This window comes from Neophocaena asiaeorientalis, unplaced genomic scaffold (genome assembly GCF_003031525.2).
Source record: "Neophocaena asiaeorientalis asiaeorientalis breed wild unplaced genomic scaffold, Neophocaena_asiaeorientalis_V1.1 scaffold138, whole genome shotgun sequence".
NCBI lineage: Eukaryota > Metazoa > Chordata > Mammalia > Artiodactyla > Phocoenidae > Neophocaena > Neophocaena asiaeorientalis.
In genome coordinates this window covers 6,482,514-6,499,460 of record NW_020172632.1, presented here as the reverse complement: position 1 = coordinate 6,499,460, position 16,947 = coordinate 6,482,514, and the positions used below count along the sequence as shown (strand labels likewise).

Here is a 16,947-nt window from a genome sequence, read left to right as displayed (position 1 = left end):
TGGGTGGACCCAACTTTACTTGTTTCCATTAGACAGGTATCACCTTCTTTCCTACCACACAGCATATTCTTGGGAAGCTTGCCTTGGTTCTAGGCAAATTATCAAGACCCTTGAGTCTCTGGTTCAAACCTCCCAGACTCCTAAGGTCCTTCTTGCTTGGTTCAGGTCCCTGGTGTAAGAGATACACTGATTCAGGCAATTACAAACACAGTAGAAATCACCATAATGAATGATTTAGGCCCAAGATTCCCAATCTTTTCACAAAACTTCATGAATACCTTTTATATATGATATATTTTTTGTAAATCAGAAATTACCAGATTATCTGGTCTATCAATCTTATCTCAAAAATTCATATGATGTATTATCAGCGAATTTGAGCTGCTCATCAGCGTGTGAAACCTGGTACTTTGAGCCAAAAGCAAAAACTTTACCCCTTATTATTAGTCTGTGTGGCTTTATCTTAGATAAATGTGCCATTTCCATTATGATTTTTTAAATATATAAAATAGTTCTATTATAATTTTTGTGGGCTCTTAAGTATCTTAGGACTACATGTGGAGAATCAGAGGGTTCTAGACCTTTTTCGGTAAAGCTAATCAGGCCCCCCAACCTCTGGTGCAGTCTATATAACATTCTCAGCTGAGTCCCCACACCACGGTAGTGATTTTTGCCGAGATACCATATTAGAGATCCACAGTTTAACCATTCAACAACCACTTGAGAGCCTGAGTGCCAAGCCCCATGCTGGGAGATGGCACTGCAACAACAAACAAGACCCAGTGCCCAACTCTGGTCGCTCAGATTTTAAAGAGGGAGACAGACTATTATTAATGTGGTAAGTGTTGTGACCAGATAAGCATGGAGTACTGCGAGGGGACCCCGAACTTCTGGGAGGAAGTGATAACCAAGCTTAAACCTAGAGGGAAAAGGGAAGCCAAACAAAATATAAGGAGCAGTGTTTCAGGCAGTGGGGACAGTATGCTCAAAGACCTAGAGGCAAGAGGGTGGGGAACAATAATTGTTTAGCAGGCAGACACAGAGCATACAAAAGTATAGCTATAGATAGGGCTTGGCGGATCACATAATAAAGGACCTCATTAAACCTGGACTTGGTCCTGAGCAGGGTGGAAAGCATAGAAAGGTTTTAAGCAAGAGTTGCAGTGCTTTAGAACGATGCACGTGGCAACAGCGTGCACGATAGACCAGAGGGGCAAGTCCAGAGGCCAGCAATGTCTTAGCTCTACGGTAACCACCAGGGTCTATTAAATTTTGTGCTTATCCAGCCACAGAGAAATGGCAAATTCCATTCCCTTCCCAGGGTTTTGTTTTTGTTTTTGAACGCCCAGTAATCCTATTTCATTGTGCTTCACGTATATTTTTGAGCTTTTATGTATAAGGCTGTCTGTTCCTCCACCTTATTGTTTGGATGGTAAGCCTAGTCTTTGGGCCACAGTCACAATCTGAGTATTGCCAAGCAAACTGGGAAGGCTGTCCCATGCATTCCTAAGCTTCTTACCAGATTTCACATTGGGCTAAATTTTTAAACCACAGTACTTGGTCAACTTATCACCGTCCTCAAATTCTAGGTTTGCCGGCCCAGCCTCAACTAACCCAGGTGTTCCTGAGCCCCTCCCAGCACATTTCCAGTTGCTGAGCAGGTTATGTTTGCATATGAGTATCAGCAGTATGAGCTACCTTTTTTATCTTTCTTTCTCTGCCTCCTTGTTCTAGACTAGAGTCTGGGGGAGGTATGTACAGTGACAGAGATAAAAGATTGAGATAGTGGGAAATGCAGCCTTCTGTGGAAAGCTAGATTGTACAATTAGTGTGGATTTTCTGACTCCTTGCAATATTGTAAGTTCTGAAGTACAGTTTATATACCTTTTCTTAAGTGTGTAATTGTTGAAGCCAGCTTTACATATTTCACTATTAAGTATTCTCTTCCTGTGATGTTAATGACTTATCTGTTTAGAGCAGGTGTTCTTGACGCTTTTTCATGCCATGAACCCGTTTGATAATCTGGTGAAGCCTATGGACTGTTCCTCAGAATAATGTTTTCACATGCATAAAACTAAGTATGCAGGATTGCAAAGTAAACTATATTAAAATACAGTTATTAAGGTATTTTCAAAATTTTGCAATTATGTATATATGTACTTCTTTATTAGCACATAAAATAAGGCCTACTGGTGGTTCTAAATCTATTGGAATTTCAAAGTAATTTCAAACTATTGTTTTGAAATCTCTGCAACATCTGTGATATCTAAATCTGATTTCTATTAATGATAAAGTCACAGTACTGCTAACAGTCCTGTCATTTATTGCCTATGTTCATAATTGAAGGAAATGCTATATTTCAGTTAGACATTAGTGAAAATATTTAATTTTTTTCTCATCCAAGTTCCCTGAACCCCTGGTTTAGAGGTTGTCTAATTTTACTTCGTCGTTTTAAGAGTAAAATATTTTTGTTTGCCTCTTCAATTCTAAATTATTTGGGTTCATTTTACTGTTTCTTGTATGTTTCTCGTACCTGAATTGTTCTGCAACACTGCAGCAATAATTGAAGGCTTGGATGGCAAGAAATCAACAACTGATTAGAAATGAGAGGTTTCAACCAAAGCTCTTGATAATGTTACCTCAGGATATACCATCATGCAGTCATTATTGGAGCCCCACATCTGATTATTTCATAACACTTAAGTCTGTAAGCATCGATAAAATTTGAATCATCGGCCTAAGCAATATTATAAGCTGTCTTGTAAAAGTGTCTACTTAGACCTTTCATGATGAAGTTTATCTATTGATTCCCCACAACTTTTGCAAAGCCCTTTATAGCACTCTATCATTTTAAATGGGTCCTTACAGCATCCCTCTAGGAAAGCAGGATGGGGTTTAACATCTCCATTTTAGAATTGAGGAAACAGTCCCAGAGAGGAGAGGTGGCCAGCCAGGGCTCTCAGAGTTATGGAAGGCACAGGGGAGGAGTGGTAAATATTGAGGCAGGGACTTGGCCTCACCTCTAGGCAGGTATGGAAGCTGATCTCTCAGGTCCCTCGCTCAATCTAGTTGTGGCGCCCACTTAGCATTGTCCAACCCAGAGCCAGGCACTGGACTAAGAAGCAGTCCCAGCCCCCGAGCAGATCTCTTTGTAATTATAAACAAACCAAGTCATCCAGAAACAATATCGCACCCTCCCAGGGTGCAGAACCCTTTCACATATGTGCACTCGCTTCGTTCTAACCACAACTCTTTGAGGTAAGTATTCTTATCCCCATTCTTCAGACGAGGAAACAGAGAGGCTGTGACTTGCCATCTTAAATCAGGTAGGTATTAATTTGGCAGAATCGGGATAAAAACTCAGGTTTGCCTGACTCAAGGTGAGGTTTACTGATCTCATGTGCAGAGGGTCTCCGCTAGCCACAGCCAGGGTAAGATGGGGCCCTTGACCATAAGGAATATAGGGAAAGGTAAATCCAGGGTAAGGGGGAGAGTCGAAGAAGGCTTCATGAAGTGAGATTATCGCCTGGTTCTGGGCAAGAAAGATGGATTTAGAAAGGTGGAGGGAGCCAGCAAAAATCACTCTAAGCAAGTGACAAGCTGCAGACTGGGAGAGAGATGTATGATCCATGCAACAAATGATTCAAATCCAACATAAATCCATAAATCAATAAGAAAAAGATGAACCACCCATAGAAAAATGGGCAACAGATAGGAAAAAGCCATTCACCAGGGAAGAAATCCATATGACCAATATACTGGGTTGGCCAAAAAGTTCGTTTGGCTTTTTCCATGACATGGAAAAGCATTGTTAAAATGCAGGTTCTGGCTTGGCAGTTCTGGGGTGAGACCCCATCTCTCACAGATGATGAGGAAGCTGCTGGTCCGAAGACCACACTTTTGAGAAGTGAGGGGATAGGTAGGAGTAGAGTGTGAACTTTTCACCCACCCCAGTCTGCATCCCAGCTATGCTTCCTTTCAACTGTGAACCTTGGGCGAGTAACTTATTGTTTCTGTGCCTCAATTTCCTCATCTGTAAAATGGAGATAATAATAGTTCCCGTCATCTGTGGTTGGGAGGACTGAATGAGTTAATATACGTAACACATGTAGTACAGCATGTGGCAAAATAGGTGTTCAATAAATGTTAGCAATTGGTGGTGGCCATAGGAATTACTAGAGAAACGCAAATTAAACCATACCGAGGGCTTCTCTGGTGGCACAGTGGTTGGGAGTCTGCCTGCCAATGCAGGGGACATGGGTTCGAGCCCTGGCCCAGGAGGATCTCACATGCCATGGAGCATCTAAGCCTAAGTTCTAGAGCTAAGCTCTAGAGCCCACAAATCACAACTACTGAGCCCACATGCCACAACTACTGAAGCCTGCGTGCCTAGAGCCTGTGCTCCGCAACAAGAGAAGCCACGACAATGAGAAGCCCACGCACTGCAGTGAAGAGTAGCCCCCGCTAGCTGCAACTAGAGAAAGCCCGCACTCAGTAACGAAGACCCAACACAGCCAAAAAAAAAAAACCATACCGAGATGGATGTTGGAAAGTCTGACACTTTCAAGACTGGGGAGACAGAAACTCTCACATGCTGCTAACGGGAGCGCAAACTGGTACAGCCACCTGGAAGAGCAGTTTGGCCATATCTGGTAAAGTTGAGGGGCCCCTGCACTGTGATTCTAGATGTATGTGTATGTGTGTGTCTAGAGAGTGTGTAAAAACCAGCCATTGGAATCATGCAAGGCATATTCAGGAAACTGGTTGACTCTGGGGAGGGGGGGAAGGAATAATACAACTGGGGAAATAAGAGACCTTCAATTTTTGCTATACTTGATGGAAAAAGAAGTCTGAAGCAAAAATGACAAAAATTTTAACGTTTTTTATCTCTGGATGGTGGATACATTATTCTTCCAAGTTTTCTGTATTAAGTTTTTGAAACTTTTTTTCCCAGGGAAAGGGAGGGGGGGAAGAAGGGAGAGTTTGGAGCAGGTGGGCCAAGGGGGCCTGGTGCAGTGTTGGGTATTGAGTGGGGAGGACGAAGAGGTCCATCTACTGGGGCACCACCTTTCTTCAGGAATGAGTGGAAAAGAAGTTTAGAGAGGTAGATGGGAGAGCTGAAGCTCAGAGAGGTTAAGTGACGTATCAGAGGTCACACAGCTAGTGGTGGGACCATTTGGACCATCAGCTCCAAAGTTCCCACTCTTGCTAGAAGTTTACCCAGGTGTGCCATGGCCCAAGCAGGGAAGGGAGCCCAGCAGGGTGGAGCTGGAGGTTGTACAATGCAGCCCAAGTCCTTTTTCTCCTCAATATAACCTGGCTCTGACACCAGAAAGTTCAGGGATTGAGGCACCAGGTCCTCTCCTCCATCTTTCCAGGACCCCCTGTTGCCCTTCACTCAAGGGTTCTTGGTGACAGCCTGAGCCCTGGAGAGATACAACGCTGCCAGCACAGCCAGGTGTGGCTGTACCTGGACTGGAGCAGGAGTCCAGAGGAAGGGAAATTTCATATCCCTGAAGAGTCTTTTCATAAAAGAACACTAAAGAATCACAGTCAAGAAAGGCCAGGGCTTCCCTGGTGGCGCAGTAGTTAAGAATCTGCCTGCCAATGCAGGGGACATGGGTTCGAGACTTGGTCCGGGAAGATCCCCCGTGCTGAGGAGCAACTAAGCCCGTGCGCCGCAACTACTGAGCCTGTGCTGTATATCCTGCAAGCCACAACTACTGAGCCCGTGTGCCACAACTACTGAAGCCCGTGTGCCCTAGAGCCCGTGTTCCGCTACAAGAGAAGCCACTGCAATAAGAAGCCTGTGCACCGCAACGAAGGATGGCCCCCGCTCGTTACAACTAGAGAAAGCTCGCAAGCAGCAAAAAAGACCCAATGCAGCCATAAATAAATAAAAATAAAATAAATTTATCAAAAAAAAAAAAAAAAAAGGAAAACCAGAGTTTAAGGACATGTGTTGGTCCCAGAATGGCAAAATGGTCATCATGCATGATACCACTCTCCATTCTTATACCCATGGCAGACATCACTATTCAATCACAAAATCCTGAGTCCTGACCTCATAATCCTTCTGAACCTCATGTTCCAGACACTCTCAACAATCAGTTGGAGTTGGCATGCAAGGTGAAATGCCGATGCACCTTCAGCACATGCCACGAGGGTCCTGCCCGTACCTCTCAGCCCTTTCCATTTCAGGGCACATCAGCCTAGCTTGCAGCTGCCAACACTGGCATCTCTTTGCCCAAGGCGGGCCAAGGGGTGCCAGGAATAAATACCCTCCAGCAGTTCTCAGCCAGTGACTGGCAAGAACTGGCAAATGCATACCTCAGTTCCCTTACCCTCGGGTGGGGTGACTCTGATGTGCATCTTCTCCCGAAATCCTTAGCAAGAGAAAGTTCCTCTTGCCCACAGTGGGATGAGTGTGATAACACTCCTGTTACTGGAGCCTCACTTCCCTCGCTCCCCCGGTGTTTCCTGGGATTGCTCCCTCTTAAATCTGCTTGCCTTCAAAACTGCTCTTAGGTCTGATTATGGGGATCCCCAAACTAAGACATCCTCTTCATCCAGTGCAATTCCTTCTTTTTCTGGACAAGAGAACTGAGACTCGGAGAAAGGAAATGACTTGCCCATGGCAGAGCCAGTGGCAGGGCCCGCATGAGAATCGTGTTCCCCTGACCTATAGCTTAGCCCTTCCCAGCGCTGCTGCCTTCTGAGGGCTGCCGCTGAGTCTGTCCATTCCACCCCCATCCCCGTGGACTTGGTAGTTTATATCCCAACAAAAAAGAAAAGGCTGGTTACAGGTTAGGCAACCCATGGGCATCAGAGGCAGCCTACGTACAGAGGGACCCTCCCTGGAGCCCCCAAGCTCACTTCTGGAGGTGGACACCACTCCTCCCTTGGTCCAGGGCTTCCAACCAGACCCTTAAGCTCCCAGGTTGTTGGTCTCCTCGGCAGAGGGATGAGCTGAATTGGTAGAAGGCATTATTCAGGGAAGCAACCTGCCCCCACCCCTCCCCCATCACAGGCATCATCTCCGGAAAAATTTAAAGTACACGGCCACTTTTTTAAAGAAAATAATTTAAAATTATATTTGCTTTATAATTTTAGTGGGAAATGCATATTCTTTCCACCTAGGTTACATATTTAATTGAACAAACATCAATGAAAAAAAAATGACCCCTGCTTTTTAGCCACTGGAACGTTAATCCTGGGTATTTCTGCCTGGATCTTCATGCAGTTGCGGGGCCTGACATCCTCCAGTCTCATAATTGATGTGGAGGAAAAATCACACCCTGAAAAATTCCTGGGTTAATGCCCCCACCAAACCCACACTGTGTGACTTGAGGGCAGTTTCTCCCTCTATGAACCTCAGACTCTCCGCCTGTAACATGGGGATGAGAACTCCAACCTTGGAGTGTCTCTGTCAGACCGCAGAGTGGGGAAGGGCCAGGCAGGAGCAGGGCCCTGCTGCCCTTTCCGCAGCATGGGAGGCAGCCTGGGAGGGGCCTGCCCACAGGGAGGGTGCGGCCAGGCGAGGCCTGCTGTCATCCCTCCTCCAGGCTGCCCCTGGTGACAGGCAGGGAACCTGCGCTGAGTTCTCTGCACCCACCCAGGGCCTGGAGACTGGAGCCAGGAGCCGGAGACATGAAAAAGATCTTCCCCCAGGTAAGAGCTGCCCTGAGACAGCTCCTGACCAGGGGGAGCCAACCTCAGGCTTAGGGTGGGCAGTAAAGAGGGGAGACACTGAGGTGACTCCGGTCCTCCACCACCCTGGAGGCTCTCTACGGGGACCCAACAGGTGAACCAGGTACACGGTTCAGGTGATAAGTGCTGGGAGGGGAGAAGAGGCCAAGGGAGAGAACGATCGACATTATGGGAGGGGACATCAGGGGGATCCTCTCCAAGGAGAGCCGCCTGAGCTGGTTTGAAGGATGAATGTTTGCCAAGTGGACAGTGGAGGAAAAGGCATTCCAGGGCACAGTACAGGCATGGGTGTGGGAACGTGAAGTGGACGTGATGAGTTTGGGGCATTCAGCATGCTGGAGTGGGAGGGCCCGTGGTTTCCCCCGAGGCTCTTGGTGACACTTCTGAAAAACTTTTCAGTCTGGCTTCCTGAGGCTGGACCTCGCCTCACCTCAGCCCACCCCTCACTCTGTTCTCTTGGGCAGGGGGATGGCAATGCTGCTGCCGCTGGAAGCAAAGCCCTCCCCAGAAGGCAAGGTAAATGACGGAGGGCCTGGGGCCAGTCCTTCCCCATTGTGGGGCTCCCTTGAAGCTGGGCCGTTGCTACAGAGACACAAAGGGGGCTCCCTAAGGCTCCCGCTCTCTCAGACCTCTGTCCCCTTGCTGATGTCCCCTTGCTCCCAGCATCCTGGCCAACCATGATGACAGCCATTTGTTTAATAGGGTGGTTCATTCTCTCCATGCACAAGCATGTGTGGAGCACCTACTGTGTGCTCACAGGCACAGAGCCACATACAGTACCCCCGGCAACCTATAGAGGAAAGAGCTCTGGAGTCGAGTCCCTGGCTCAGAGGGTGACCTGGGTGATTCTCTTTACCTCTGAGGGATAAAATAGGCAGGATTACGCACTTATTTAGCACCTGTTCTTGGCCACTGGCTCACCTTGTGACCAGGACAGTTTGCTTTACCTCTGTGGAATAAAGGAAGGAAAGAACACATTTATTAATCACCTGCTATGTGTTTCCAAACTTGGCCCTCATTTGATCGTTTAAGGAAACAGCCCCAGAGAGGTAGCTACTACTAATATCTATCAAGGATCAAGGCCCTGTTATGTGCCCGGCATCGCAGGGCCTGTTTCAACCCTCAGGACAGCTCTGAGAGGGGCTCCTATTAGGGGGCAATAACAGATGAGGCAGCTGAGGTGGAGGGAGGTGAAGGTAGCTCAGCCAAGCTGGGATCCCACACGGATGGGAGGAGGGAGGCAGCGTTCAAATTCGAATCAGGGTCCCTCTGGTTGCAGAGCCCCGGTGCCTTTGCTGCTCCACACTGGCGCTTGTTTATTTCAAGCCTGGCTCACGGTGGGCATGATGTGGGAAAATGGCCTCCTTTCCCCATCTGTCCCCTGGGGCATCGGCACCTAAGGGCTTTCAGGCTTTGAAGTGCAGCCTTCATCTGGCCGTGGGCCCCGAGGCTCGCCCGTGACCCCACCCACCTGGCCTGTGCTGCACAAATGTTTGAGGAGTGGCTGCTTGGCCAACCAGGATGCTGCTCCTTGCCAGCCTTCCCGCTGTCTCCCTGGTTACCTGAGTTTACAAGGGAGCCACGGACTAAGGCTGCAGGGAATACGGGTTTTAGATTTATGCTGCATCTCCTACAGCATAAATCGGCTATCATCTCCCTTCCCAATGCATGCCCACTCCAGGCTCCGGACACACGGGGCCACTTGCTGTCCCCCACATGCCATCCAGGCGCTCTCTGCCTGGAGTGCCCTCTCCTCGCACCTTCCCCTCGCCTGCCTGTGGAAATCCCACCCTCCTTCAAGCACCATGACACCTTGTTCACGCTTTCTTAACCACACTTGCCACCTGGCTCTGTGAGCAGCTGGTGTACAGGTATAGTCTGAGTACAGAGTAGGCAGCTCTGGAAATGTGAATGGATTATATGGAAATGACATGAACTGACCTGAATTGGGCCCTTCCCTTGTTTCCTGGATCTTTAGATCAGAGTATTCAGAAAGCACCTACTGTGTGCCTGCCTACTAGGTCCCCAGGCTGGAGACATAGATGCGTCAGACCCGCTCCTGCCCCCTCTCTGAGATAATTGTGCCCCAGAGGACAGCAGGAGTGCCCACACTCTTCTTTTTACCTGTCTACATCTTGTCTTCTAAGTGCAACTACAAGCTTTTGGAGGGCAAGGGGATCAGAGCTGTGACTGCTTTTGTGTCCTCTACAGAGCAGGGCATCTAGTAGGATCCTAAGAAGACTTTGTTTCATTATTTCACAAGCAAGCAAATATTAAAGGATCGAAGTCAGTTAAAGGAGGAGGACATCACCTATTTCCACAGTACTTCAGATACAGAATGGCACATAGTAGATGCTCAATAAACATGAATAGTAGCTAAAACCTTTACAGCACTTACTATGTCCCAAGCACTGTTCTGATACAATACCTAGCTTAATCCTCTCAACAACTCTAAGGTGGGCATTATGACCCCCATTTTCCACTTGAGGAAACAGACACAGAGAAGTAAAGTGGCTTTTCAGTGTGGCCCAACTGGAAAGTGGTGCAGCTGGGATTCCAGTCAGCATCCTGACGGGCTCCAGAATGAGCAATCAGTTGGCATGTGGAAAGGGCACCCGTTTGGGCAGCAAATAAGTGTGGATTCACATCCCAGCTCCACACAAGGTGACCTGAACCTTTTCTTCTCTGAGCCTCAGTCTCCTCATTTATAAAATAAATCTTGTCTTGAAAACTACAAATAATGGCTATGAAGGGCCTGCTTTGGTCTTTGCCCCATGGTAGGGGCTTGATACGCAGGTGTACATCTCTCTCTTCCTCCTGAGGAGACAGCCTCATGGAAGGACAGGAGGGTGAGGGGGGTGGAGCAGAGACCTGGGACCCTCATCCTGACTGCCACTCACCAGCAACTGGACCTGGGCCAGAGACAGGTGTTTGGTGGGGGTGGCCCACAGGCAGAGCCGAGAACATAATGGTGGCCTTGGGAGCCCTCTGCCTCCAGGACCCCAGTGGGTAGGGACCACTAGCAGCGGTCAGGGCAGGGAATCTCTGGGCCCCAGCACTGGCTGCTCCATCACTGGTTTCCCACCCCACACAGCAGACCAGAGCCCTTTCTGCTGCTCGTGCCGAGGGGCCTGCCTCTCAGCCTTCCTGATGCTCCTGCTGGCAACTCTTGCAGCCCTGATTGCCCTGGTCGCCATCCTTGGACCCCCACCTCGCACGCCAGGTCAGGGTGGGCAAGGGAGGGTGGGTCAGACTTATTGGGAGGGGAGGGGGACACAGAGAGATGGGGGAAAACTGACCCTGCCTGGCTTCTCCATGAAATGACTTTTGGACAGTTCCTTAGGGTGCATGTGCAGACACACACAGACACTGACATATACACATCTCTGAGCTTCCATTTGCACATCTATAAGCATGAGCTATTGAGAGGACCCAGCTCTGATGCCACCTCCTCCAGGAAGACCTCCCTGCCTGCCTGGTTTAGGAGCCTTGTCTCAGCTCCCATAACTTTCACCCTTCCTCTTCCCCGAGTCTGCTTACCCTGGGTGGTGCCATCCATCTGCATGTCTGCCTTCGCTACAGAGGACAGGGACCTGTCCAACATATCCCTGAGGCCCGACTTCAGTGGTGAGCCCCAACACCGACCCTGCCATCATGCAGCTAACAGTTTGGAGAGTGAGGCGGATATTAATCCAATAAGTACAGTAAGGCAGGGTTAGTGGGGGCTCTGAGAGTCTGGAGCAGGGCTCTGACCCAGTCCAGGAGTCAGGAAGGGCTCCTTGAGCAGTGAAAGGGGGCTGAGGCATGAAGGGAAAGTGGGATTGGTTAGTGAAAGCGGTGGCAGGAAAACCACAGGGAACACCCTGTGCAGAGTCCCTGGGATGGGAGGAAATGTGAGGAGAAGGTCAGTGGACACGAAGGACAGAGCAGTGGGTGGGGCCGAGGTCCAGGGCCTCAAAGGCTGCACTGGGGAAGGAGGTCACCATCCAGAGAGCCATGGGCAGGGATTAAGCTGGGGGCAGGGTGTCAGCAGACCTACCTTTCTGAGAGATGGCTCTGTCATCTAGCAGGAGGTGCTAAGGGGACAGGTGGAGTAGGGGGTAAAATCCAAAGTACCCTACATGCCTGAGCATGGGCACTGGGGATAGATATGAGCACGCAAGGAGTTGCCTGCCTGTATGTACCTGTGTGTCTGTGTGTTTATGTGTGCGTGTACGTGTGTGTGCAGGTATCTATGCACATGTCTGTGTATGCAGGTACATATCTGTGTGTGTGTGCCCGTGTGTGTACACGTCTGTATATGTGCGAGTGTACTGATGTATGTCTGTGTGAGCAGCTGTGTGTGTATGACAATGTAACTGTCTCTGAGGGTCGGCCCCCTCACACTAGCTGAGGCAGTTCCAGGAGATGAGCCGTGGTTCACATGTGCACAAACACACAGGCACAAACCCGCTCCCACGTCCAACCTGCACTCATGCGTGTACACGTGCCCAGCCTGCGGAGCCAGACCTCCCAGTCCGTCTGCCACTTTCTCTCCCCTAATTCTTTGGGGGAAGCCCCAGGGTTGAGTGTTCCCCGCAGTGGGATGGAAGGGCAGACTCTCAGAAGGATGGACACTCAGATGGTCCCCACCATTCCTGGATGCTGGGGAGGCGACCCGGCCTCAGGAAAGAGCAGAGGCAGCAGCCTGGGTTATTAGCCATGTGGCCGGGCACGTCGCACCTCTCTGAGTCTTACTTTCCTCATCTAGGAAATGGGGCTAATGATGACACCTCACAGAGGTTTTTGGGGAAACAATAGAATAAAAATGTGAAGGCGCTTTGCAGCCCGTAAAGTTGTCCCAGATGTAAGGGATTGTGGCATAACGGTCCCCAGCCAGCCCCAGGACGTTGCCTCTGACACCTTCACCTGCACCAGGAGCCCCACTGTGAAAGCCACTTCACTGACTTGAGCACTGTCCTCAGGAACTTCCCGTGAGACAGTCATTCAATAAACCGTGACTTTCTCTGCATTCTCTCTAGGGTTATTCAAACAGAGAGGCTTTTTTTTTTTTTCGGTACGCGGGCCTCTCACTGTTGTGACCTCTCCCGTTGCGGAGCAACAGGCTCCGGACACGCAGGCTCAGCGGCCGTGGCTCACGGGCCCAGCCATTCCGTGGCATGTGGGATCCTTCCAGACTGGGGCACGAACCCGTGTCCCCTGCATCGGCAGGCGGTCTCTCAACCATTGCGCCACCAGGGAAGCCCACACACAGAGGCTTTTATGTAATCTCCCCAACTGTCCTGTGGGGTGTGTGCTATGATCCCTATCTTGCAGAAAGGAACCTGAGGCACAGAGAGGTTGGGTCATCTGCCCATGGTCACACAGCTGGCAAGTGGTTGAGCTGGGGCTTGGACCCCATCTCCGACGCTGCGCCCAGTGTCCTCCCCACTGCCCCAGCCTCTCACCTCAGCTCAGGTGGGGCTCAGTGGGGAGAACTTGGTGATGCCCTTGTAAACACCACCCTTGACCCTTCCGGGGCTCGCCCTGCCCACTCAGGGGCCCAGCCCTGCGTGACACAGATGAACAGGACGGGCTTCCTATGCCACGACCGGAGGAGCTGCATCCCAGCCAGCAGGGTCTGTGATGGCATCCACACCTGTGCCCACGGCGAGGACGAGGAGGAGGCCTTGTGCCGTGAGTAGTTACTCCAGGGCCCCTTGGGAGTTGCCTCCCCCAACTCCAGCTCTCCCTGCAGCCATACTGAAGCTCGAACACCCCTGAACATACCAGGCACCCTGATGTCCTCAGGCCTTTGCTTATATGCTGCCCTCAGCCAGGAACATCTTCCCCCGCCCTGTCCCACTCACACGCACACACATGTGCCCACACTAGGAGATGCCTCCACTCTGTGCCTCTCCGTGCCCAGAGAACCTGTGTACAACCCTCAAGGCAGATTTCAAGTGCTATCTCCTCCAGGAAGCCTTCCCTGACACCCAAACTAAATTACGTTCCCTCGTTTGGGCTCTCACAACCCCTGTGCTTCCCTGCACCCCAGCCCTAGTCACACTGGTTGTCACTCTCAATTGGCATGTTTGCCACCCCCATCAGACTGTGAACTCCTATGGGGCAAGCCTAATCTGCTTGATATTGGGGCCCAGTGCCTGGTGCAGGGCACTGCACAGAGAGGTATCGAGAATGATTTGCTGAATAAATGATGAAATGAGTGAATGAATGGGAAGGTCTAGTCCCAGACCTTAGAGACCTGACAGTTCTCAAGAGAGAGGAGCGTGGCACTTGCCACAGAGGAGGGAGAGAGCCTGGTGAGTCGGAGTGGTGGGATGGGGTAGCTTATGGGGGTAGGGTCATTGCATCATGGACCCTCAAGACCAGAAGAGATCTTAAAGGTCATCTAGTCCATGTCCCAGCTCATGCCCAAATCCCCTCAGCCTCTGCTTGCACATTCCCAGGATGGGAAGCTCACTACAGTTTGAGGCAGCTGCTCCCGTCATTGCCTGGTTTTTCCACGGGAACGTCTCCCTTGTACTGAGTTTAGAGCTGCCTCCCAGTAGCATCCTTGATTGGTTCCAACTCTGTCCTCTCATTAACCCCTGCCCCCCAAGAACCACATTTCAATCTGTCTCCTGTGATGATGGCACTGCATGGATTTGGAGATTGTTTTCTTGTCCCCTATGAGTGTCCTCTTACCCGGGCCACCCTCTGAACTCCCAGTCACCCCCTTATGATTGGTCTTCCCCACTCCACCAGCACTCTACAGAACACATACCAAATGCCTATGTCCCTCTCCCTGGACTGGCCCCAGAAGCATCCATGATACTTCTTTCTGGCTGGCTCTGGTGAGTCCAAGGAACAAAGGCTTTTCCCCTCCCAAGTCTGGGTTATACCTCTAATGATGTGGCCTGAGTTTGTGTTAATTTTTGGTATACCTGTCACACTGCTGTCTAACACAGAACCCACTTTCAAGAAAGATACTCTGACTCTCTTTCACAAAGCATGTGATCCCACATTCCCTGAGCTCTGGGACCCAAGCGCAAGGCTTCATATTTATTCTTGTTATGTTCCAGTCGGAGGAGGCTTCCTGGAGGTGAAGGAACTTGAACCTGGACTTGCAGTTGGAATGGTTTTGGACAGGTGTCAAGGAGGACTTTTCTGGAGGGAGGAATAAAGCAAGCAATGGTGTGGAGTGGGAAGGCGCAAGAGCTGAGAAGGGAGAAGTGGCTCTGGGCATTCTATTGGGTGAACAGGGAAAGAACCCTCCTCTCTCCTTGATGACCTCCTCCCCCAGAAACCTCCTTTTGCCCTTCCTGGATAGATGGGCAGTGACCCCGAGTTTGACAGCTGCCAGGGTGGCCAGGACAATCCACCTCCAGATAGTCCTGAGACAGCTGCAGCCAGATGTGGACTTTCTCCTGCCTCATCTCTCCCTCTGTAGGAGACATGCCCCAGAGCTTCCCTGGCTTCCTCGTGGCTCACTGCGGAGACCCCGCTTCCTGGATCTACTCAGACCAAAAGTGTGATGGGATCAACAACTGTGGGGACTGCTCAGATGAACTGAGCCCAGGTAGGGGTCTGGGCACAAGCTTGGCTGGGGCAGGTGGCCAGGCAGTGGCCAGAGGGCAGAAGTTAAACAGAGAGAATCTCCAAAGTTCCCCCTGCATCCCCTTCTTGCATCCTAGGAAGAAGTTTTCCACTCCTCCTTGAATGCTTCAAGTGGTAGGGTGCTCACTACCACTCCAAGGGGCTCCTTCTGGAGAGTTATTCTTCTGTGGTGGGAAACTTGCTTTCAGGGTCGCAGAGGAGGAAACTGGGACCCAGAGGGCAGTCATGTAAGGAGTATGTACATGGCCCAGCCGGGGTTTGAACCTGGGCTTCCTTCATCTTCTCTGCACCACCCAACAACCCTGTGAGGAAAGGAAGGCAGGAATCGCTGGCCCCAGTTTATATGTAGGTAAACTGAGACCAGAGAGGAGAAGTAACTTAATATGATGAGTGATAGGAAGGGGGCTTGGGTGTAAACCCAGGTTTCCTGACTCTAAGACGAGTTCTTTCACTGCTCCAGAGTTTCCTTTCAATTTCTTCCCCAAGGTTCAACCCACAAACACGTTCTGAGCACTGTTGGGGGCTGGCCTGGTGCCAAGTTCTGCTGGGGCACAGTCAGGAGTCAAACATATGTCCCACCCCCAGGACTCACACCGTGATGATGCCAAAAGGAAGTGCTGGGGTCCCAGAGAGGTTTTTTGTGGAGGGGCTGGATAGGAGAAGTAATCATCAAGGGAGACTTCTCAGAAGACGCAGTATTCAAGCAGGCCTTAGAAAATGGACAGGGCTTCAACAGGCAGAGGCTGGGTGGGCAGGGAAGAATGCTGGAGGCCCAGGGTCCAGGGCAAAGGAGGGAGGTCTGCAAGGTGCCCTCAGGGAATCATAAATGGGCTGGTGGGACCGAATCAAGGTGAGAGAGGAGGATGGGAGACTATATGCGCCCACTAGTAACTGAACACTGACTGTGGGCCTGGCACTTTGCCTATCTTCCTTGATAACGACCTTGAGCACATGAGGAAACTGAGGTTCAGACAGAGAGACTTGCTTGAGGTCGCACAGCCTATGAGTTGGGGAGTCTAGATTCTCTCTTCTCCAGGGAAATAAGGAATATAGTCAACCCGTGTCAGATGGGGCAGGGCTGTGGAGGCAATGGTAGGTTTCAGAGCTAAAGAGTGCCCTGGTGCATGGGGCATTCCAGGACAGAGCAGCTGCTCTTCTGTCTTCCCAGTGACTGTGTGCCCACCCTGCGGCCCTGGCTGGTGGCGCTGTCCCTCGACCGTCTTCAAATATTGCAGCTGTATCCCCAGGAGCCTCTGCCGTGATCACGTGCAGCATTGCTCTGACTGGTCGGATGAGTACTCCTGTCCTGGACCCTGAATGGGTCCGGAGTGGGAGGCTGATTGGAATGGCACTGATAACCTGTCACGTGTGCTATGAAGCCAAGTACACAAGGGCAGGAAGGAGCCTTCGAGATCATGTAGTGGGATCTACACACCGTTGTCTCTGAATAGGAATTGCCTCTCCTGCTTTCAAGTTTTTCAGCCTCTGCTTGAATTCTTCCAGTGATGGGGAGCTCACTACCATGTTAGGCAACTCCTAACAAAGACGAAGGGAATCTGCTTCCATGATCGGAGGCCTGCCTCTGGGGCCGCACAGAGGAAATCTGCTCCTCCACTCCAAGACAGGCTTGCAGATACT

The 16,947-nt window shown here is 50.4% G+C and overlaps 1 protein-coding gene across 1 annotated transcript; it reads left to right on the top strand.

The window, feature by feature from the left end:
- The first annotated feature begins 7,650 nt into the window (after nt 1-7,650).
- Nucleotides 7,651-16,626, top strand: LDLRAD1 (low density lipoprotein receptor class A domain containing 1). The gene is made up of 6 exons (XM_024739364.1): nt 7,651-7,671; nt 8,175-8,226; nt 10,805-10,933; nt 13,249-13,386; nt 15,143-15,271; nt 16,478-16,626. The coding sequence occupies exons 1-6, from the start codon at nt 7,651-7,653 to the stop codon at nt 16,624-16,626; spliced, it is 618 nt and encodes a 205-aa protein (XP_024595132.1).
- The last annotated feature ends 321 nt before the right edge of the window (nt 16,627-16,947 follow it).

Coding starts and splice junctions, on each gene's coding strand:
- LDLRAD1 (XM_024739364.1), top strand. CDS start 7,651: ATGAAAAAGATCTTCCCCCAG. Junction 7,672..8,174: donor TGAAAAAGATCTTCCCCCAG/GTAAGAGCTGCC, acceptor TCTCTTGGGCAG/GGGGATGGCAATGCTGCTGC. Junction 10,934..13,248: donor ACCCCCACCTCGCACGCCAG/GTCAGGGTGGGC, acceptor CTGCCCACTCAG/GGGCCCAGCCCTGCGTGACA.